At 41.6% G+C, this 23,782-nt stretch overlaps 2 protein-coding genes across 5 annotated transcripts in view; one reads left to right on the top strand and one right to left on the bottom strand.

The window, feature by feature from the left end:
• The window catches only part of LARP7 (La ribonucleoprotein 7, transcriptional regulator), a 23,799-nt gene extending 16,897 nt beyond the window's left edge, over positions 1-6,902 (bottom strand). The window contains exons 1-4 of the mRNA XM_048303701.1: positions 6,823-6,902; positions 2,420-2,628; positions 1,286-1,386; positions 1,113-1,196 (exon numbers count right to left, since the gene is read on the bottom strand). Of these exons, the coding sequence (XP_048159658.1) occupies positions 1,113-1,196; positions 1,286-1,386; positions 2,420-2,627 (393 nt within the window). The 5' untranslated portion in view covers position 2,628; positions 6,823-6,902. The remainder of the gene's footprint in view (positions 1-1,112; positions 1,197-1,285; positions 1,387-2,419; positions 2,629-6,822) is intronic.
• ZGRF1 (zinc finger GRF-type containing 1) lies at positions 6,860-22,784 on the top strand. 4 transcript variants are annotated; one of them, XM_048303688.1, is made up of 28 exons: positions 6,860-6,951; positions 7,072-7,152; positions 7,273-7,329; positions 7,788-7,973; positions 8,359-10,396; positions 10,708-10,790; positions 11,457-11,555; positions 11,873-12,046; positions 12,304-12,409; positions 12,491-12,597; positions 12,803-12,947; positions 13,701-14,359; positions 15,431-15,569; positions 15,982-16,166; positions 16,288-16,475; positions 17,030-17,169; positions 17,247-17,393; positions 17,975-18,089; positions 18,214-18,473; positions 18,944-19,103; positions 19,730-19,807; positions 19,955-20,102; positions 20,384-20,511; positions 20,790-20,913; positions 21,200-21,376; positions 21,503-21,637; positions 21,743-22,004; positions 22,468-22,784. In XM_048303688.1, the coding sequence occupies exons 1-28, from the start codon at positions 6,931-6,933 to the stop codon at positions 22,581-22,583; spliced, it is 6,258 nt and encodes a 2,085-aa protein (XP_048159645.1). In that variant the 5' UTR covers positions 6,860-6,930; the 3' UTR covers positions 22,584-22,784. The 4 variants fall into 4 exon arrangements, with proteins under 4 accessions (XP_048159645.1, XP_048159646.1, XP_048159647.1 ...); XM_048303689.1 differs by lacking the exon at positions 11,873-12,046; XM_048303690.1 differs by lacking the exon at positions 10,708-10,790 and having other exon boundaries at positions 8,359-9,033.
• Positions 22,785-23,782: the final 998 nt, after the last annotated feature.

The raw sequence follows: 23,782 nt of genomic DNA on the forward strand, positions 1-23,782 counted from the left end.
AAAAATGATACAGACAAAGTATTTCAGAGTTCTAAGCAGACCCTGCAATCACGTTAGGAAAATATTATGTCTGGCACATTGTATTTAAAAGAAACAAAACCCAACCACCTTTTTGGGGCTTTTGTTAAGGAAGGAATCATCAGAGCAATTCAGTTCCTCCTTATCTGGATGGGCTGGCATTTTGGCCATGATTATTGTGCATCTTTATCACAGAAAACTCAGTGCTGTCTGGAAAATACTAAGTCAGCTGCTAACAGCTGCAGGTACATAGCAAAAATGGTACTTGTCATAAAAACCAAACAGAGACAAAGCAAATTCCACAGTGGCTTCAAATCTAGTGGGGAAAAAAAAAAAAAAAACTGCCGAGGGTTTATAAATAAGCAGCAGCTCAACCATCGGATTTTTTCCAAGCGACCACTCAAGTGGCTCAACAACTTAACAGCTTTTTCACTCTGACACAGCTGAAATACCATGGAGAAATGCAGACTTATCCCATCAGCACGAGCTATTTTCATTTAAATTAAGCAGTCATTCCAGTATCAAGGTAGCCACAGGACAGTGTGCTATTAGGAAGACTATTAAAATTTTTCAGGTATATTCTGCCTTTAAAGGAATGTTGTTTGTGTGTACAAAACCAGAGGTGCTTGCAATAACAGATCTTATAAACAGATAATGCTGTTTAAAGTACCCTGATAAAACTTGGGAACCCAGCTAGATCCTGTTTGAAGAAACTAATTTAGTTGTTATTAGAAAGCTTTAACTACATTAACGTAATTAGTAAATATTACTTAATACCACTGGTGCTCCTCTAATGGCATTAAAAAAGCCCAGTGAACACAGTAATAGCCCAATGAAATTTCACCTTTTCAGCCAGAGAGGCAGCACTTGGCTCAGCATTTAAAACGATTTAAGCTGGCACAAGAAATCCGAGCACGAAACAAAGCCCTTTCTTGCCACAGTCACTCTCAGCTCTTGCTCACCTGCCTTTGCTCTATTAATATTTTTTAACCTTTGCTGCACAATCAGCAGCAGCCAACAAAAATCCTGATGCACAAATGGAGTTTCTACAGTTAGGAACAAACAGGCAGGGAGAAACACAAGTCCAGCCTTACCACATAGACAGTGCGACTGTCCACGTCCTTTGGGCGCTCGCCCAGAGGTTGGCGTCTCCTGATCCTGGTTCCTTCCAAGTCCAACTAAAAGTAGGGAGAAATAAGCATTATCCATGAGATTATTGCTTGCTTTTCCAGCACCAGCCAATACAGAAAGGTGAGATGTTAAATACCTCTACAACAGATGAACTTTTAACTGCCCGAGCGATCAGCTTGCCGTCAGTAGTCAATTTTTTCATTTTGTTGAAAGAAACAAGAAGTGATATGTCAACATCTAGGGTGGAAGAAAGTGCAATTATGAAATCAGGTGATGTCTTCTATTCCACTAGTTTTCTTGCGAAACAAACTGCAAGTTCTAAGCACAGTATTTAGCCAAGGATTCACAGAAAATTTTTACCGTCAAAATTCAAGTTTCAAGTACACATAAATTTAATTTTCTTTTGTGCTAACCTTTATCAAAGGAATTTTGTTCTTTTACCTCCCCACTGATAACTGCTGTCTTTGAAGAGAAAGGACGAGACCCCCCCCACCCCCCCATAGTTTTACAGCACAAAAACAATTTGCATTGAAAACATGCCCCTCCTTCAAGTACTCTATTGAGTATTTAACCCAGTGCTGCCAACACAAAGAGCCCCTGCTTGCACTTCACTTGCAAGAGTCATGCCTCTAAAACCTTGACAAAAAATTATGTAGCACCAGTCTTAATAAACATCTAGACATCTCTAGTATCTCTAGAAAATGTAGGGTAAGTTTTAGTTATTTATTACTTTATTAATTATTTAAGGGGGCCCTTAGAAAAGTCCAACCAATCACACGAAAAATTGTCTGAAGAGACTCACAGTAACCCTACAAGCATATATAGAATTTCTTATCAAACTTTGAGAGAAAACATGAAAAAAGTACCTATGCCTAACAACAAATTCGAGTGAAATTTTAATTTCTGCATGTATCTACCCTGCAAAACAAGTACAGTACCTCTGAGGGCAAAATGACTCGTTTCATGGCTTGTTCTTGAAATTATACAAAAATGGAAAAAGAAAACCAGGTCTCCCAAACAGTCATTTCTACCCTGGCAGATGTCCTTAACTTAGGGCTAATGTGGCAGGAGAAGAGAAAGAGCACAAAGTTTTTAAAATCTAGTACTAGTTCTGCCTCCTGAGCTGCTGATGCCGATTTGCAGCATGAAACTCTTGCCTTTCCCAGGAGAAGACATGCACCTCAAAATAACTTGTCACTGTTACCAGCAATACAGGGAAGAACAAAGTGAAGCTAAACTGTTCACTGAAATATGCTGAATATAAACTTACACCCATCTCTGGACTTCTCTATTTGTTCTCGGAGAAATCTGTCTTTGTGGAGATTAACATCACCAAACCAGAAATCCACTTGCTTGGCTATATCTGCCAGCACCTGTTTAACTCTTGACCTCTTCTTCTTCTCTCTTTCCTTTTTCTGCTCAGTGCTTTCTTCTTCCATGGCTTTGTCTCTTGTCGTTTCAGTCTCCATTCCTGTCATTCTGTCAAAGGAGAGATAAATATAATCTTAAAAAAAACAAAAAGTCTTATTTTAAGGAGTAAATATTCTTGTTCAATCTTTTGCCCTGTTACCAGAAAAGCAAGCTACTTGCTAAAAGAAGTCCACAACAACTAAAGCTGAAAAGCAGCTAATTTCCCTCCTCATAAACGCATTTTTCTAAGAATTAAAAAGATACATATTTTTTTCCCCACTCCCCCTAACTCCTAGCACAAACCATTAGAAAGATCACACAACAAACCCAGGAGCACTACACGCTTCAGAAACTAACCCTGATCACGGCAGACAATAGTACAGTTTGTTTTTAAAAATTTGTCTTTATTATGTCAAAAATGCAAACCACTCACTCCATCATCTGCCAAGGCCCTGCCCAAGAGCAGTAATTCAGTAAAGGGTCTCTGATTTTAATGGCAAACCAAGGTCTGTCAGAATGAGGCCCCTGAAAAATAAATACTAACTAGAAGCAAGTGACTTAATACACAGATTCATCTTGAAAAATATAAAACCTTTTTAATGCATCAATCCATCTCTTTTGTTCACATTTCGATTCGCTGTAGCTGAAAACTGCCAGTCACCACTTCAGTACCTCATTTCACACGAGCAAAACAAAGCAACGCTGCCAGAAGCAGACAGCTTTTGGAAAATTAAATTAACACAAAAATTAAAGTAATTAATGTCGCAATCACCATATGAAAGACTTCTCAGCTCTCTGCCAAGGCAGCAGAGAGCGAAACGTGAGCTCAGCCATCAGAGAGGAAGCCCACCTCGACAACAGGATGGCGAAATGGAAATGGTCCCCAAATTATTGTGCAAATCAGGCTTCCTCAGCCGGAGATCAGTTTCTCCCCCGCTGTGAGCTGACGACTCAAGATAGTGAAAGGTCAGCAGTTACCTTGGAAAGATAAGCCAGGTAAAACTGCTCAGCAAGTTCAAGCTCCACTCAAGCCCTTCAGCAGGTTTTTTATATTCATAACCAGCAGACAATACGCTGCTTAGCTGAGGGCTAACACGGCGGTGCACCATAAACGTAAAACATCATGATGGGATACTTGTAGTGACTGAACAGCATTAAGGGACCACACCAACATATTAGTGTGGCTCATGGACAGCACAGCTTTGTTTTAAGTTGAGTCTCCCAGCTCTGGGACTTCCTTCCCAGAAGAGGGGTTCTCATTCAAGTTAGAATAAAAACAGCTGCAAGCTGCATTCCGGGCTTCCCCCTCACTTTGTGCTTTAGGAATGAAGCTTTGAGAAAATTACTTTGTACTGCAAGCTCCTCCAGAGTCAGAGCAAATATCACCTATTAATATGTACACGAAAATGCAAGTAATTAATGTAGCAACCTCCCTATGCCCGGCTGCAAGACAATTTGTATTTTTCACATGTCAATTCTCACACTGCCAGCACTGCTCTGATAAACAATTAAAATCAGAGGAAAGCAAAAGCAGGCTCAAAACTTCACACTGATAAAGTAAAAGATCTCCTTAAAAGAAATAAAATCGCAGTGCCTCTGTGTGCCAGAGTGAAACCAGAAGAAGGAGGGATAATTAAACATGGGGAAGGAACTTTAGGAAAGCAACGATAATGTAAATCAAAATAACACAGCTCCACACCCATCTATAGAAACTTATCTAGGCTCGATAAAAATTAAAGATGCCCCTGTTAACCCATATCCAACCCCAATTTCTGTTATGATCAAAATCTAGAAAACATAATCAAATTCAACAGTAATCCAAGGTCTAGAAACAACAGGGTGCAGATATAAAATACACTTTATTCTTTTAAGCACTGATGCAAATGTTTGTTTCCTTGGGGCATTTTAAAAAGTAAAATGGGGCAACAGGGCGTGGGGGAGAAAAAAGAAGAATTGAAAATACTTTATATACTATGAAAATGTTTCTGTACAGTCAGTGGCAGCCCTAGGCAGGTACCGCAGAATAAATGCAAGTAATCAGCAAACCTGGAACTACTTAAAAAGACACATCCTGTAACAGTTTTACACCAATATAGACACAGGCAGCGCTGCAGCAGTGAAGTTCCTGCCCTGCCCTGAAACTTCTCTCTATGCAAAGTGAGGTAACAAAGGACAGGAGTTACTAGATGGGGTCCAGCACAAATTTCTTAACCCAAACCCAGAGAACCTTCTTCTTTTCCTCTCCCGTTATAAGCAATGAAACAAATACATCATTTTAAACGCAGTTGTAAGGCATTTAATATATTCATGAAACTAGTGTGCCAGAAACAGAAAAAGCTTGACAGTGATGAGTGTTAAGGCTGTTCGCACACACAGGGAGACACATCCCTGTGTGCCAGTTGTGCCCTTCCCTCTGTCATCCCAGGAGGGGCAGAGTGGATTTATTTGTGTTCCAAGACTGGACACGGGACTTAGTGCCATGGTCTGGTTGACAAGGTGGTGATCGGTCAAAGGTTGGACTCGATCTCAGAGGTCTTTTCCCAACACGAGCGATTATGCGGTTATAAATAAAATATATGCCAGCAGCAGACTCTGCCCAAAAGGGCAGCCCAGCTCCTTTACCTCACCATATCTCACCCTCAAGAAACACAGCTGAATTTTGTGATCTGAGAACTAATTTCTGGTTCTTCCCTGCTGGGAAAAGCAGGTGATTAAAGAACTGAACAAGCAGCAGAGCTGCTGGACGCAGAGTCACCTGCGCATCACTTGCGGGCAAAGCCACCTCAGCGCCCGGGGGCGGTGACGAGCCCTCAGGAAGGCGCCACACGCGTCGGGAGCAGCGGGCACCGGGAGAAGAGGATGCCCGGGGCGGGCAAAGGCCGGGCAAAGGTTACAGTGCGATGCCGGCGGGGAGCGATGACCCGAGGGGACCGACGCAGCCCCCCCGCCCCGGCCGTGAGGGGAGCGCGCGGGGGGCTCAGGGGGGAAGCTGCGCGCGGGCGGCGGGAAAGCCGCGGAGGGGGCGACAGCGCCCCCTGTCCGCGCCGCCGCCGCCGCCGCTGCAACCGGCAAACCCATAGCCCCTCCCCGGCCACTGACCTGCCGCCGCCGCCGCGGCGACACCGGCACAGCTCCGCCCGGCTCCTCCGCGGCTCCGGCTCTACCACCGTCCCCGTCAATCCCGGCACGACGCGCTGCCCGCTCCCCCCCTTTCCAAGGGGGGAAAAAAAAAAAGCCCCGCGGCGGCGCCCGCGCGTGCGCGCCGGCGTCGGGGGCGCGCCCGGCTTTGGGGGCACGTGACTTCCTCCTCGCGGGGCGTCGCGGCGCCGTGACGTCAGGCGGGGCGCTGCGGCGGGAAGTTCGGAAAGGCTGCGGCTGTCACCGTGATCCCGATCCCGGAGCCGCTGGGTAGGATCGGGGAGTGCGCCCGGCCCCCCGGGAGTGGCGGGGGCTACGGTGGCGGTCCCTCGGGGCACCGCCCTGGGAGGCGGCGCTGGCGCTGAAGGGAGTGCTGGTGAATGAAGGGCTGGGAGGGGGCTGTGTGGAGGCAGCGGGTTTGACAGCGGCGTGTCCGTGTGTTCGGCGCGTCCCAGTGCCCGTGGCATTCCCTCGGCACTCATTCTAAGCGTTCGCATTCATCCAACTGCTCTAACAACTCGAGGAATAACTCTGTCCTAAAAGCGGTGGCCGTTTCCAGGGAGTTTCACCTTATGAAGCACCCAAGGAGGCGACAGCCATAGGAAACAGCGCGAATCTTTTCCCTTTTCGTCATATAAACTGTTTCTTCCTAATCCAGAGTATATAGAATTTTATTTTAAAATTTACTGCGGTCTAGCTTTAAATATGCAAAGAGGTTTGGCTTCACGGGGGGCTGGTTTGGAGAGTCAGTTATTTTTTGCATGAGTTAAACATGCGTGACCAACTCCGCACCTGTGACAAAATCCTTCTGGTGACGGCTTCTCTGGTTTTCTTTTGGGTTTTTTTCTGCAAGTAAATTTTTAATTCAGGTAATTCCGAATAAGAGTATTGAGAATTGCCGGCCATTCATTTAAACAAATGAATTCGCATAAAAGCTAGAAAATATCTTGACATCTATTAAAAAAAGCGATTTTTGTTACCAGCAGTCTGTTGATTGGTTTTGAGGTTTCTCTTTAAAATGCCCACAGCAGCTTTACCCCTGATTTGATATCTACTGGTTCGATACTGTCTTTCATCTAACTCTTTTCTTTTGAGGGGAAAAGAGAAGTAATTTTTTGTCCATACCTTTCCTTCACAGTTCTGGTGCATCCTGAACGTTTCCCTGTCTCTCAGGCTGTGGGAAGATGTGGATATCTGTGAAATAAGGTGTTGGATGACTGTGTTGCCAAAACAATGGCCTCTCAAGAATTTACTGTGAGTGATTTTTAACACTCTGTACAATTAAGTAGGAATAACTTTAAAGACTGGAGCTGCTGAAGTATTTGAACATTTTCTTACTTGTTACTTTTTCAACATTTTACCTATTTAAAACAGGTATTATACACTCACCAAAAGATGAAAAAATCAAAAACATGGCAAGATGGAATTCTGAAGGTTAGAACTGGCAGAAATCAGGTGAAAATTCAGACTTAACACTGTTGGATTTAATATCATCTGCTACTGCTGGACTGCCAGTGGCAGTCTAGTTGATCTGTGAAATAACTGGTTGTTTAAAATCTTATTTTTATATTGCAGGCTACCTTGTTTGATGATAAGGGACAATGTCTGGAGAGTATTTTTATAAAATCTCAGGTATATTTTGTTCGGAGTTGTTATTTTTATATCTGATTGTGGTTTGTCTTTCAGGAAAAATTTCAAACTTAACTTGTTTGGTAGCTAAAATAGTAATTTTTCTTGTTGTTGGTATAAAATTCTGCTACAGTGCAAATAATTGAAAGGGAAAACAGCTTCTATTTATTGATAAATCTTACTGTTTCTGCAGAAGGTTTCATGGGATTTTTCTTCCTTTGGGGTAGAAACAGTGTATTACAGTGATATGTGAAAAAATCATTGAAGCTAAGTGCTAATGCTTTTTAGAATATATATATAAGTAAAAGTATTATATGGCATCTATGATACAGTAGGTGTAAGTACCTGCATTTTTTACATGTAAGTACTTGAAAGACTATATTTATATAAAATAATTATATATATATTATTGTTTCTTATATAGTACTATTATGTACACACTGCTGCACTCTCCTTTCCAGGTGACTCCTGGAGATGATTTAGAAAGTGAGCGATATTTAATCACAGTTGAAGCAGTCAAAGTGAGTGAAAAGCCTTCTGAAGATCAGCCAAGGAAAGCAGAAACTCCAGCAGTGGATAGAAATGGTGTAAAACCCAGTCTTCTGCCCCCGAGACATCTCCCTGTTGGCTTGAAAAGGAAGTTTACGGTGCGTTTTTGTTCCAAGTTTTTATGTCTCGTATTTACATGTATTTTAAAACACAAGGGACACATATTCTCATGAATGGTAAATATATACATCATTTCTTCCTGCTCTTTTTTTCTTTTTTTTTTAATTGAGCTGTAATCCAGAATGTGTCCCCTGTAGGTGTTTTTTCCACACTTAGGAAATTTGGTTTAGCAGGATTGCTGTTGCTGAGCCTGAAGTAAGAATCACAAGGGCTTGAGGTTTTTTCTATGCACCTGTGGAATCCCCATTTGGATTTGATCAGAATATATTTTCAGGCCATTTGGTCAGAATATAGTTCATGGAGTGTGCCCCATTTTCAACATTCGATTACATAACGTGGATTAATTTAAAATTTGTCTCCTAGGGGTTCCAAGGGCCACGCCAAGTTGAGAAGAAAATACCAGCAGTGGAAGATGAAGAAAAACCAACAGTGTTGCCTTTATCTAAGCAGTGCCAAGGGAGTTTTCCATCCCAGTTTTATATCAGCTCTCCATTATTCTCTACGATTCGCAAGAAGGATGCAGAAACAAATCCCTCTGCAGGCTTTCAGGAAGAGGGATGTAAGGACAGAGGCAGAGAACACATGTCTGTGTCCTCCCTGCTTTCAACTCCATTTACTGACAGCTGTGAGGAGACAGAGAAGGAAAACTCTGATCAATTTGTTGTGAAGACAGAATCCCCTCTCCTTACTGGGCCCACTGGTCCCAGGGCAGTGTCCCACCACATCAGGAGCACAGCACAGATAATTGCTCTCCTGAAGTCTAAACCAGCGCAAGGACACAGAGAGCAAACATCTGGAGTCACAGGTTGTCTTTCCACGTTTCAGACAGCAGAAAATGCCGATTTATATGACAAAAAAAGCCCTGTCCTAGCAGCTTTTTCAGGCAACCCTGCCAACGGACTTATTCCAGATACTCAGCGCCTGCCTTTTACGCAGGGCGCTGGAAGTGATAAAAAGGACTGGAATGCTGAAATGCTTCCAAATTCAACTAAACAACCTGGTGCTGAAGAAGTCACAGGACAGAGACAAGACAAAAAGGTAAATAATTTAAGACAAGGTTTACAAGATCACTGCGACACTGATAGTTGCTTCCTACCTGAGTGCACCGTAAGTAGAATGAGTGACAGTCAGTTTGTTCCATCCTCAGGTGACATTTCACGTTCAGCAAGTCCAACCACCTTTGAAAACAATCCCTTTGGATACAGGGAGCAGCATTCAGGGACTGACAAGCTTAGAGAGAATTTATCTGTAGAGATGCAGAATGAGCTTCATCCAAGACAAAATTCAGAGGGAGTGTCTAGTGACCCGGAGCTCTCTGGGGATGTGACATTGACAGAAGCTGGAGTTGTGAAGGAGGTGTTCAGTTTGCATGGCAAAGACTGTAGTTCAGATGAGGAGCTGATGGAGGTTAACTTTAGCCTAATGGAGACTTTCGATTTTAATGACACAGACAATGAAGACATGTGTGAAAGAGAAGTGAAGGAGCTCGCTGAGGGAGACACGCCTTCACAGAGCCCAGGTTGCCTACAGGGAGAAGATGTAGCACAAGATGCTGCCTCGAGGCTTCATTCTTGCTGTGAAGTAGAGACACACAGCAAAAATGAAGTCAAATGTTCAAGTTTTGATGGAGATGGGGGTACACCACCGCAGCTTTGTGACAGTGATGCCAGGAGAACTGCAGAAGACTCTGCAAACCAGACCACAACTGAAGTGGAACTTTTAAGTGATGGACACAACATAAAAGAGATCAATGAGAGTCAATCAAGTTTTGAAGCCACAAACAATGAGGAGTATCTGGATGGCTGTGCAGCACTCACCATTAGTGGCACATTATGGATAAGAAACCAGCACTCTGATCTCTTGCCTGGTGACACCAATGTTAATGAATGTCACCCTGAAACCAGTGTGTTTGAGGCAACTGGAAGTATTCCAGGTATTTCTCCCAGCAGAATGATTTCTGCCATGGACAAAAAGACTGAGGAAGGAGTTACACAGTTTGGGTGCATGGAATCCCCAGATGTTGGCTCAGAGCACTTCTGGGGTACTAAGAGTGATGACATTAAACCAGGTAGCCCTCTGCTGGCTTTGTCACAAAAATCAGATCCTTTAGGAACAGGTTATTCATCTCCAGAGGAAACAGCAGTAGGAGACACTGAGTTGGAAAATGCATCTCCTGAAGCTTACAAAGGTGAAACAACAGGGGTGGATTGCCTGAAGTGCACAGCAGTGGCTGAGAATTCCTCAGGTCTCCCAGATTTGGTGAATGATATCGCTCTTCTGAGAGCTTTGACTCAGCATAGCACAGCATTAGAGAGCTTGCAAAAGATGGAGGAAAGTAACAGCGTGTTCTGTGAAACAGAGGCTTCTAAGGAGACACTTGAACCCCTTGAGAAGGATGAAGGTTCTGTCAGCTTGTATTTTAAAGTGAATTCTGTATGGCTGTAGCTGTTTGACTTCTGTACTCTCATTTCTCCTCATATTTAGAAATGCTCTTGGAATGATGTTTATGTAGGTTCCCTTGTGCAATTTTTACTGTGTAAAGCAACATTGTGAGCTCCATGTCTGTCTCTGTTTGCTCTCATTCAGTTAAATCCTAACTGTGCAATTCATTGCATGGGTAAGGTTTGCAAGACCAGTAAATATTCAGATGTTTTCAATTAAAAAAATCCAGACTGTTGACTGTAACTCACTGTGCTTTTCCATCTCTTGTAGCTACAAAAGAGTTTACAGAAATGCCTTACTCAGAAAGTTTACAGGCATCTTCCTGTTCATACTTTGATTCTCCTGGCCTTATGGTAACCAGTTTTTGACTACATATATTTATCTGTACAAGATAAATTCATTTTCCACCTGGCTCCTGGAATAAAATTCTTGGTTTATGGAACCATAGAGGTTGAGCTACAAATTGCTTAGAGGCATTGTTTCTGAAGCTGGTAATAAACAGAGGATGTCCTCTTGCCAATATTCAGGAGGCCTCATGTATAACAAGAAACATAATGCAAATTTTAGTATTTAGTAATGTTTAATATTCCATTAATATGTCTGGTACTTACTTCTCCTTCCCTACTCCATCTTTTACCACCTATTTTTTTTCACTGTCATTTTAAATACATGGCTTTCCTTGGAATTTTAGCATTCAGGTTGAAATACACTGGGACAACTGTTTGTGTTTGATGATTTACATTGATTTTTATCTAGTGCTATTAACAGCCCTTTTTCTTTTTCAATCCATCTAAAGCTTAAAGAAAGATTTTAGATCAAATCTTTCTTTTTTTCCTGTCCTGTTTGAAAAGCAAATATAGTTTCTTATCCTGTCATGGATGGTCCTGGCTTCCAAATAAAAAGGCTGTAACTGAAACTGCTTCCTTTGTATAAATACAAGACATTTCTTAGCCTAAATTTTCACTTTAAATGGTTATTAAATTGTTAGACTAATTAGGTTCTGATACTTTTCTATGCAGCCCAACTGTGTGGACAGTTTATTACAGAAGACAGAGGCATATATTGTACCAATAGCAGCAGCCCAAAGAGACCCTGGGACATCTGACTGGCAACCAAAGGTACCGTTTCTGTGGAACTGAAGTATAATTAACAGTGTTTCCTAAATTTCAGTTAAATGGTTTGCTAATTATAATATATTACAATAAGTCCTAATAAAATTTTAACCAGTTCTCATAATTTTTAGTACAGTTCACTGTGGGAAGTTCCCCAGGGAGTGTTTTAAACTCAAATTACAAGGAAAAAAACCCAGACTTTTTTGTTTCTCTTCTGCAGTTCCCACCAGATTGTTTTTGTTGCATGTACACAAAGTACCTATGTAGATAGTTGCAGAGCAGTTTTCACTTCCTGTTAGTGATAATTCCAATGCCTTGTGTAGCCTGTTGCCTTCCAAGGGCACCAAGTGAAAGGATCAGCAGCTAGTGAGGTCATGTTGAGAGCTCCATGCTCCCAGCTAGGATGGCAGCAGCACCTGGAGAACATGGACTTTGCAGCTGAGACATTTTTCTCACCCCTCTTTTCGAGGAATTATGACCTTTATGGCTTCAGACAGGTAAAACATTTTTTTGTTTAGTTATTTGTACTAACCTTAGTGCAAGAAAGTATCCTGTCAATTTAGGATAGAAAATAGTTCATTTTTAGACTGCTACAATCATAGCAAAATCAATTATTTTTACTTACCTTTGCCATAGAGCTTCGTAATGTGTGACTTGGTATTTTCTGCTCCTGTGATCAGCTGCACTTTGAAAAAAAGAAGATAAACAGTTTAATTTCTAACAAGCTTTTGCTTATGGGTTTTTTTTCATAAAGTCTCCAGGTTCCAGGAGCCTTCATAACGATGATGTTGATGTTATCAGAGAAGGGAATTTTCAAATGAAGCCTGATGCTATTGAAGAGCCAGGAATAAATGAATCCTGTAAGTGAAAGTAAAAGAAGAAGGGCAGTGATTGGCCTCAAAATTTCTGCATGACTTCAGTGCTTCATCTGTTTTTCCTAGCACTGGCATTGGATGTGTATCCTGAAGTGCCACCATGGACAATGTCAGGCTCACCCTCACACTCTGACCTGAGACAAGCCCAGCGGACTGCCTGGGAACCTGGCAAGGTCTGGATTGACTGTCTCTTGCAGATAGTTTTGGTTTTATTTCCTGTGTGCTCGCGGCAATTTCTTATTTTTGAAGATGTTTTAGCTCAACTCTGAGAGACGTTTCAGTTGTTTAGAATCACGAGAGAGGGAATAGTGGTGAAAAGAGCTGTAATCAGGGGTTTTTCCCAGTCATTCACTGGACATGTTAATTCTTCCCCTGTAGATTTCATCAGCACTGACTTCCCCACTTGATCCAGACTCTACAGTTTCTCCAGCTTCAGGAAATGAGGAGACTATTGGAGACATCTGGGAGCCCCTGACACATGGGTTCTTACCAAGTGAACCAGAACTCCCAGATTTTTTTTTCAGTAAGAATTTACAGTTTATACTGGCACTTCACACTGTTTTAGCTGGAAAATCTCTGAGCATGCTTGAAGCACAACAAATTGGGCTATCATAGACAGTTACTTTGCCAATTATATTCTCCTAAAAGAGACTTCAGTAGAGGGATTTAGTTTTATTTTAAAAAATCAGCTTCTGATTTGGGGGCAAAAAGGCTGTAAGCTAAGCTTCTAAATCATATTTAGGTTTTTATTTACGTACTTTTCGTTGTCTTCCATATTCAGCTGTCCTTTGACCCACTTCATTTGACACCTATCAATGACTGTAACTATTGATAGTTAATTTAGTCAAAAGGATGCTTTTTGGTACTAAGAGCTTACTAATCTGCATTATTTAATATTAATTCATAGTTTTGTGGGTTATCTTTTGGAAAAAGCAGCAAATGTTAAACTGGGTGTTTTCTAGTTGGCAGCTGTCAGTGACATCAGATTAATAACCTCCAAAACACAGCCATGTTAAATAACAGTCTTTTATACAGAGTGGCTATATAATGTGTTCTGAATATGGGGATTTAAAATAATTAAAATTGATTAAAAGAATCACACAAAATCCATCATGGTGTTTGGAGTTTTAGTGTAATACTGCACGGGCACAATCCAGAGAGCTTCCCAGTTAGAAGACAGGATGTAAAAGGAAGAACTTAGAATTCCTTCCTTATCTTTTTGTACACCTGAAGTGCCATCCCTAGGTGCTAGAAGTAAGCTGTAATTTGCCCACAGCCCGGGAGAAATCCAGCTCTCCAGAGGAATGCAGCCTCCCAAGATTGAAGCCGATGGTAAAACCACGAACTCCTTTTGTCTCTCTTCCTGTCACCGAGGAGACTCCTGACGTGTTTTACCCCACTGAGAGCGAGGAGGTCCAGCGATCTTTGGGCTCTTCAGGAGGCAATTTGTGCAGCGAGTCAGTGGCATTTCCTTGGAGTGCTCCTGGCCCCGAGGACAGGAGTTACGAAACCTCTGTGTTTGGGGAGTACACAGAAGACAGACAAAGGGGATCTGTACCACCAGTGCTCCCTAATCTGACTGCCCAACACAGACAAAGCAAGTGGCTGAAGTATCAAAACAGTGCTCAGAGAGATCTGATCCCTGAAAACAGCGCTGACGGGGAAGAGAATGATGACATCTGTGCCCAGAGTGTCCTCAGAATGCTGCCGGGTGACACAGGAGAGGGCAGAGCCATGAATCCAAGTGCTCCCAGCTCTGCACTGCTGCTGCCAGCCAGGAGCTCAGCTGGGGAACGCTGTGCAAACAGCAGCCACCCAGATCTGGTTTCAGAGGGGAAGGTACTTTCCCTGCACTTAAGGCAGACACCTTTGGCTGCAGCCACACAAAAGGTGTTGAGTCACCTGAGCTGCCACAGTGGAACAGCAGACAGCCAGGTGTGTAACTGTTCAAGCAAACACAGCTATCACTGACACAAACACATTTCTCTGGCCAAAGTGACTGCATTTATCTGATTTCCTGCAAGGCGTTATCAGTATGATGCAATGTTGCTACCACTAGTGACGGAAAAACATGTATTTTTTAAAGTCCTGTGACTAATGCTTTGTAAAGGTAATTCCTTGGCACACACAGTGCCAGATTTAAATTTTTAATCTGAATGTTGATGGCAGGAAGATGAAAGAAAAGCTGTTGGGCTGTTTTGTCATCTGTAATTAGTAAGAAATTGTGTGCACGAAGGGCTTTCCTTAATTGTGGTATGAGCATCATTTTAATGAACACCTCTTTTTGCTTCAAGGCATCATCTCTGACTTCAAAATATTATCAATTCCTTCCGTTGTAGTTGTGTAAAAGTCAAGTTATGGCTTTGAATAAGCACCTAAAAATTTAGCACAGCTGTTTGTGACCAGTAGACAAATGGAGTAAATTGGGGGGAAACTCCAAACCAACCACAAGTCAGGTTTTTAAAGTTGTCAGATGGTTTTGAGAGTTGAAGAAAATGTTGGCTTTTCCCTTTATTTTAATGTTTTTTGGTTCTTTAATACTGTCTGTCCAGTACAGTATTTGTGTGAAGTAGAGGTGAGGAAATAACTAATATATTTCATAAATACACTGGTATACACATCGTATGTGTTTTTATACAAATATATATGTGTATATATATATATATGTAAAATCCATAAATACTGGACTTAAAAACCTTATGAAGACAGTTATAATTAATTGATTTCTGTGCAAAAATGGTGTTTAAAATGGGGTTTATGTGCTCCTTTCCCATGCCTAGTGGTGAAAAACATGATTTTGAACTACACAGTTTTCTTTAAAGCCTTTGGAAGTATTATCTGTATTATTATAAATGCAGGCTGTTTGGCAAGGGGCAAATTTTAATCTCATGGTGCATCCTAAATGGCAGCCCAAGCTCTAGGGAAATGTATTTTTACGAATCTGCAAAATTTGTCTCATTCAAGGCCTTGCAGTTTTTAATGCTTTCTTTTCCTGGGTCTTTTTAGGACATAACAATTTCTGAGTTGTCTTTTCCTCCTGCGGATAAAGTGAAACATGCTAATCTTCCTAAAAGAAAGATTTCCATCCCAGCTGTGTTTCAGTCTCACACTCAATACAAACAGGTTTTTAAAGCTGCTCTGACAGGTAAGTCTCACACTGTGCTCTGTGAAATGCTGTCATTTTTAAGCATTGCGCATTAGAACAACAGGGTACATTTGATTTTTTATATATATACTGAAATATATTCAGTCTATACCCAAAGATTCCATGTACTCCCCAACATTGCAAAGACAAATCAAAAGGACAGTACACTTCTGTTCAACTATGTAACCTCCTGCAGTTTTCCTGTCTTAAGATTCCTAAGCTTTTTTTTCCCCCTAAGTTTTTCCAATAAGTGGATTTTGCAGGTCATATGGTTTATTTTATAATTCAGATTAAATATTTTGATTTGGGATGGAAATCTTCCAATGAAAATAGACTTGTTTGAGTGTTGTGTACCTGTGTAAGCATTTTAAGGCTGTGCTAATGATTCTGTTGTTCTCCTTTCCTTACCAAGAGCAATTGAATGTAATGCTGTTTGAGTTGGCCCAGAGACTGCACAATGCCCTCTCCAAAGTGGATATATCATTTTACACTACAGTGAAGGACAGGCAAAGCCAGAGCCAAGGAAGCTGCGCTCCACTCTGCAACCACATGCACCCTGCTAAGCTGGTGATGGTTAAAAAAGAAGGTCAAAACAAGGTGCTGTTTATTCCTTGTGTTTTTACACTTCTGGGGTGAAAGTGTTGGTCCACTGCTTTCTCTTTTCTTCTTGCTTGTTTTAGTGCTCATGGACTTTTTTTTCCCCTCCCTTCCCTTGCAGGGTCGTTTGTTCTATGCCTGTGATGCCCCAAAAGCTGAGCAGTGTTCCTTTTTCAAGTGGATTGAAGATGTGAATCCCACACAGACAAAATCCAGACCGAGCGCAGTGCTCCATGATACAAAAAGTATTGGGACATACCTCAGGAGTCAAAAGATTGCTGTCTATGAGGAATGTCAGCTTTTGGTGAGGTATCCTGAAATGCTGTGCACTTCTCTCAAGTGCTGTGTGAATTCAGGGACTATAAATATTCCACTAGCTTGGGATTTCAGCAGCATTTAGCACGTTTTCATTATATTTGAAGAGTAAAGATTTCTTTCTGTGAAGAAATGCAAGAGCCAAATTAGTGAAGGAAAAATATTGATAGCAATGGTATTTCTTTTTAGCAAGAATCAAAACTGCTGACCAGCAATTTCATCAAATGTTACAACTGTTACATTTGAATTATTGTTCATTTAATCACCAGTCAGAGAATTTGATTTATTCTCTACAAGATTCTAATTTTAATGCCAGAAGTCATCTCAAAGGCTATTCTGTGCTGTTAAACTGTAGAGGAAACAATTTAATTGTGTCTGAATATGAGGGAATTTTGCAGTCAAGATAAATGTATTTAAAACTTGTTAATGGAAGATGATGTACAACCACTTGGTCCAATCTGTGGAGGTTTCTTATTTTTGGTGCTGAATCTAAAATATGTCGACTGTTTACATACTTTTTTTTTTTTTTAAAAATTACAATTTCCCAGGAAAGCCTTTGAAATTCCAACACAGCGGTATAGTAAGTTCAGGAAATTTATGAATACACCTGCCAGCTTTGATGGTGACTCCAAAGCCAAATTATACCTGAAACTAAGCAGAAAGGAGCATTCTTCTCTCTACAGCAAAGGTAAGCACATCTTAAACATCAGATTTAAAGGGTGGCAGTAGGAGAAGCTTATGAGGACTCTGTGGTTTTTTTGGCAGATGACATCTGGGTTGTTTCAAAGACTCTGAACTTTGATCCCATCGATACTTTCATTGCAAGCAGTGCTTTCTTTGGACCATCCTCCAACAATGAAATAGAATTGCTACCACTGAAAGGCTACAGTCCCTCCAACTGGAGATCAAGCAGTGAGTTCCACAGCAAATCATTCAGAACTGTGGGAAACAACTATGGAAAAATCCAGCCAGCCATGAAGGATGAGTTTAGAATTTCTCAAATCTTGCACGTGATTTAATTCACAGTATTTTTTTTCCTTGTATGTTTGAATATATAATTAGAATACAGTAGGTAACACAATTAAACCTGCAAAGTAGCTGGTAAATTCCAAATGGGTGGGGAAGAAATGAGAATAATATAAAGAAAGTAGTAAATTATATAATATAATATACAGTGCAAATTGACTGTCAGAGTGTAAGTAATGGGAATATGCTTTTACTGTCCTTGAAAAACAAAATACAGAAATCTCAAACAACTCACTGGAAAATTTATATTCATATAAAAAGCCATGTATTAACTCTGTCATTCTGCAAAAGTTTCTTGGTTTTGCTGTTGAATAAAGCTAAAGCTTTGGGGTTGTTTTGTTTTGTTAATGAAGGAGATAGAATCACTTAATTACTCTTTTGGCATTTTATAATTCATTTATTTAGCTGCTTTGAAATTTCGGCTCATTTAATTTCTTTCTCGTTTTATTTTTCTGTGGCATTTCCAGTGTGTGTTCATGCCTTGCTGGTTTGTAATGCCAGTGGTGAGGTGGCAGCCTTAAGAAACATGGAGGAGCACTTCAATCCATCCACGTTACCACTAATCCCATATCTCCTGAAAATGTGAGTTACTGTTCTGTGGTACTGTGAGCAGGTCATAAAGCAGCAGCAGTTCAGCAGAAATATCAGAACCACGAGATACAAATGATACCATATCACACCTTTTGGCTATTTTTTGGTTTCTTAGGAATTTTAATTCTGAAAACACTACGAAAAGAGTGAACAAAAGGAAATTTACTCCGCCTGCCATGAGCCTGAAACGCTCAATGACGTCTGGCCCTGTGAGCTCTGAAGTGGCAATGGGAGTGGCTGAAGAGATGATCCAAAGGTTCTCCCTGAACCCAGACCAAGCAACTTCATTGATTCACATAGCCCAGATGATGACCTCCTGTGAAAACCTCAAATCAGGGGAAGGACATCAGAGCTTGCCCATCACAATCATACGTGGTACACAGCCCAGAATTGTGACATTTGCTGCTATAGCATCTTTGCAAAAATGCTGATTAATGTGACATGCCATTAAGATGAAATGCCAGAATCAGCCCCTCTGATAATGACCTTGACATTAATACATCCATTCTGTCAGCACAGAGCTTTTGCTCCTTAAGTTTTCATTCTGCCTTTTGCAGGATTTCACAGAAGCATAAGAGGTTTTTCCTAGAAATATCTATACACAAAATCAGAGTTATTTAGTGTCTTCTGCTTCTTTCTTTTCATATTAAAAACACTTCTTATCATGTGTTTATCATGTTTTTGTAAGTGTAAGGTAACTGGTTACCCCTGGATACTGGGAGCTGCTGAAGCAAGCCCATGCAATGTTTTTACGGAATCACAGCATAACTGAAGTTAAAGCAATTGATTCAAACTTTCTAGGAAATTTGCACTCATAACTTGGGCTTTTTCTTCCAAAATACCAGGTGTTTTTGGAGCTGGCAAGAGCTACCTGCTGTCTGTGGTGATCTTGTTCCTCGTGCAGCTCTTTGAAAGCAGTGAAGCTGTGCAGGGTCCAAGGGCAACTCCATGGAAACTTCTCATTGCTTCTTCCACCAACGTTGCTGTGGACAGGATACTGCTGGGGTGGGTTACTGAGGTTTTTACGGACTCTTCTTCCAAAAATTATAATAATGCACTTGCATGGTGGTGATAATTGCGTTGGTATTTCCTGTAAAACACATCAAAAACATTGATTTCTTTCCCTAAAAAGTGCCGCACACAGGCTTTAATTTTATCTCAGCTCTTTTGCACAGTTCAGAGAATGAAAGCTACACAAAACATTTACAGAAGACCAATATTAGGCTTTACTCTCATCAAATTTACTATTAAAATGCATCATGACAAAGTAATACTGCTCAGGAATCTTTGAGATGTAGCAGTAGGGGAAGGAGCGGCAGAGAGAATCAGATTTATGAAAATTCAGCATGAAGTTAACATGAAATAAAAAACTCAAGGTTTGGAAGGAAAAAGGAAGGGAAGATACATGTGGAAGACTATGAGGGGGGAATCATCAAGGCATTAAGCATTTTTGAGGCAAATCATGATGAGGTCATTTATTTTGATTTTCTTGAATTACTGAGGTACTTCATCCCGTTAATCAACAAAGTTTGTGTTCCTCCGTGTTCTGATGTGTCTTTTGAAACCACTTTTAAAGTTTTCAATATTTCTTTTTTCCATTTCTGTAATTTTTATCATCTCTTTCTTTAAAGTCTGCTCGATCTGGGATTTGAGGATTTTATAAGAGTGGGAAGTATAAGGAAAATCACGAAAGCAATTCTTCCCCATAGGTAAGAAAACCTCTTTGAGGGATCTGAAGCAATTTGGGGTATGTTAGCACATTGTTGTAAAGTGATGTTATGTATAAAGTATGATTCTTTTTCCAAGAACTGCTATTTTCAGTTACTGTAATGTATATTACAAAATCTTCTTTGAAGTTTACATGCAGGGTCAGGAAATGAAAATGAGCAGTTGAAAGAGCTGCTTGCTCTCATGAAAGAAGATTTGACTCCAGCTGAAAAAATATATGTCAGGAAGAGCATTGAGCAGCATAAACTGGGGACCAATAAAACTATTCTGCAACAGGTACAGTCAAAGAGATGAGATGGGAAAGCAGGGATTTGCTGTGTCTTATCCACAGGGCACAGCAAATGGAAACTGGGAATCCTCTCTCCTGGTTTTGAAAAATAAAGTGAATGTTAGGTTTGATTCCACAGGTGTAGCTTAGTGTCTTATTTCTAAAAATAAATTTAGGTGTATTCTCCTGCACAGAGGAGATGTGCTGCACAGAGATGAACTTTGAAATGATCTTAACTTTGAAATGATCATAACTTTTTGCCTACCCATTTTCTCCTTGCTCATGGAAGGTGAAAGTGGTTGGAGTGACGTGTGCTGCCTGCCCCTTCCCTTGTCTGAACACGCTGAGGTTTCCTGTGGTGATGCTGGATGAGTGCAGTCAGATGACTGAACCTGCTTCTCTCCTTCCCATCGCCAGGTACAGCCTTCCTGTGGGGCTTCAGCAGGGACACAGGCTCCAAATAGTGCCAAACTCCACACCTTTTCAAGGACATGAACCCTGAGGTCTCGCCTCAGAGAGCAAAAAGAGTGATTTCACATTGAGGCCTGCCCTTAGGTGTTATTAAACTGGGGTGGAGAAGGGAGGCTGATGGGAAGCAATGTGATCCAGAAACACAGCACACGCTTTGGTTATGAACAGTTTAACATCCTTTTTAGAACACTTTTCTTTCCTTGTTTTTTCACATTCTTATTTAGGTTTCAGTGTGAAAAGCTTGTCCTTGTTGGAGACCCCAAGCAACTGCCACCAACTGTTCAAGGGTCTGAGAGTGTTCATGAGCAGGGATTGGAGCAGACTCTCTTTGATCGGCTCTGCTTAATGGTGGGTGCTGCTAAACACACCTTTGGAAAAGGTGGAGAGTGGAATTGTAGGTCCACTGAAGTCACTAGGGGAATTCTGGTTCGGCTGTCAGAGGATCAGTGTTTCAGCATTGCAAGATATCATAAAATCACAGAATGGTTTGGGGTGGAAGGGACCTCAAAGGTCACCTAATCCAACCCCCCTGCCATAAACAGGGACACCTTCCACTAGACCAGGTTGCTCCAAGTTCCATCCATGTGAACACTTCCCACTTCCCAGTCCTAATGTCTCTATCCTCGTTCTTTAGGGACATAACCCAATACTTCTCCGGACACAGTACCGCTGTCACCCTGCCCTCAGTGCCATCGCCAACGAGCTGTTCTATGAAGGGAACCTCATAGATGGGATTTCTGAGGAGGACAGGACTCCTTTATTGGAATGGCTTCCCACACTGTGCTTTTATAGCGTTCATGGCATGGAGCAAGTAAGTTGCTCAACACTTCTTTTATACTTCTTACATAAGAAGTCAATATTGTAGTTTTTCCTCCATTCCACTTCTTTTTACATTGTTGGTGTGAACTAATTTGGGAATCTTTTTCCCTCTTTCCAGATTGAAAGAGACAACAGCTTTTATAACATGGCAGAAGCTCATTTTACAGTCAAGCTCATCCAGTCTCTGATTGCAAGTGGAATAGAAGGAGCTGCTATTGGTGTGATTACCCTTTATAAATCACAGATGTATAAGGTTTGTATAATAAATCAATAATAAAAATCAATAAAGCAGTTTTCTTAAATGTACTTGTACACTGAGTAGCCAATCTCATCCCCTTCCCTGTTTCTTTGCCCACAGATTCAAAATTTGCTCAGTGGGGTTCACTCTGAGGCTTTTGAAGTCAAGCCTGTCCAGGTGTCCACGGTGGACGCGTTCCAAGGCGCTGAGAGGGAAATCATCGTCCTGTCGTGTGTCAGGACAAGGCACTTTGGGTTCATAGACTCGGAGAAGAGGATGAACGTGGCACTAACGAGGGCAAAGAGGCACCTGCTGATTGTGGGAAGTCTGGCCTGTCTGAGCAGGAACAAGCTGTGGGGAAGAGTAATTCATCACTGCAAAGGTAGTAAGTTCCTTTTCGGGGGTTTTTGAAATTGTGCGCCTCATTTTCTTTAATTAGACTATGTATAATACACTTTAAGTTTTATATACATTATATGTGTAATAACATATAAAATATCTGGTATGTACACTAGAGCAACCACTACATTCATTACATATAAACTCTAATTTTTAATACTACACAGAGTATCTAATACATCGCAGGAAAATGCAAGAATGTGCAAGTTGCATGTTTGCAGCTTTACCTGCAAACTCTTTTTATCCAGTAATGGGACCTTACCTGCTTGGCTGACATCAAAGAAAGCATCTTGTTAGTGACTGGATTCCAAAGAACCATTTTCCAAGCAGAAATATCACAGCCAGTTAGTCCTCTTGGGGAAATAGATGGTGGCATTGCCAGGGGCTGATTCCATGATGGATGCTGTAAAGAGAGACGTAATTATCCTGTTTATTGCTGCTTTTAGGATGGGAAAATGGATTACAACATGCAAGCCAGTGCGAGCAGCAGCTAAATGACATTCTCAAGTCTTACTCGGAGAATTGGCAGGAAGAAGAACTGAGTAAGAAAAAGGAAAAATAAAATAGGTGTTGATTTTGTGAACAAAATATTAACTGCTTGTCTGTAAAAATTACCAGAGCTATTGCTAATCTAGTATTTATTTAACGTGGGATATTTTTTTTGGATCTCAGTGCACTGACACTTCTGCTTAAAGAACACTGATACTTGTGTTTATGTGAGTAAAAATGAATAAAGTGACTTCATTTGGTTGATAACCATAAATAGAGTGACTTTAGCTGCTTGAGAAGTGACATTCTTTTATCCTTACAATGTAGCTAATTGTTTTAGTGATATTTCATTGTTCTTCGGATTAAACAATATGGTACTTCAGAACAATTCTGTCACCTTCCATATTTACAGGTAGGTCACATCCAGGAAGGAGCTTCGGCTAAAACAATTAAAAGGCCCCTTCCCAAGCTCTTGGGAAAACCTTAAGCCCCTTCCAGTGCCTACAGGGGCTTCAAGAGAGCTGCAGAGCAACTTGTCACAAGGGCATGGAGTGACAGGACAAGGGGGAATGTCTTCACCTGCCAGAGGACAGGTTTAGCTCGATATTAGGGATAAATTCTTTGCTGTGAGGGTAGTAGTGAGGCACTGGCACAGGTTGCCCAGAGGAGCTGTGGCTGCCCTATGCCTGTAAGTGCTCAAGGCTAGGCTGGACGGTGCTTGTGAGCAGTGCTGCGGTGGTGTCCCTTCTGACAGGTGCCAGACACCGGGAATTCCCCATTTGCTTCCCAATTTTCCTGATCCCGGGTGCCTCAGTCCCCCGCGGGTCCCGCCGCCGCCAGATGGCGCCGCGCGCGCGGCGGAGGGAGCCGCCCTGGCGGTGATGCGCCCCTCCCGCCAGCCCGCCACAGCGGCCGCAGCACCGCTCCGCCCTGAGGGGCAGCGCCGGCTCCTTCCGCCGGGGGAGGGCTGAATAGCGCCTTTAAATTACTGCTGACACCTCTGTCCCAGCTCCCTAAAATCTCAATCAACAAGCCATTAGAACTCAACGGGAGTAAAACTAAATCCTCGTTTAAGTGTATTTATCCGCTCTCTTTTCTCTCTTTCAAATGCTAAATCCATTTCAGCATATGCCCCTTCTTTCTCTCGCCTTTCTCTAAAGACTGGCAGCCCGCACTACTCTTGTAAATATGAAAGATGCTAATCATATGACATATCACGTCTCAGTCGGAGCCTGGAATAAAGCCTTGAGATTTGGGATCATTGCCTCCAGA

Source organism: Corvus hawaiiensis, chromosome 5 (assembly GCF_020740725.1).
Source record: "Corvus hawaiiensis isolate bCorHaw1 chromosome 5, bCorHaw1.pri.cur, whole genome shotgun sequence".
NCBI lineage: Eukaryota > Metazoa > Chordata > Aves > Passeriformes > Corvidae > Corvus > Corvus hawaiiensis.

Coding starts and splice junctions, on each gene's coding strand:
- ZGRF1 (XM_048303688.1), top strand. CDS start 6,931: ATGGCCTCTCAAGAATTTACT. Junction 18,474..18,943: donor GCCCATCACAATCATACGTG/GTACACAGCCCA, acceptor CCAAAATACCAG/GTGTTTTTGGAGCTGGCAAG. Junction 20,512..20,789: donor TCTCTCCTTCCCATCGCCAG/GTACAGCCTTCC, acceptor ATTCTTATTTAG/GTTTCAGTGTGAAAAGCTTG.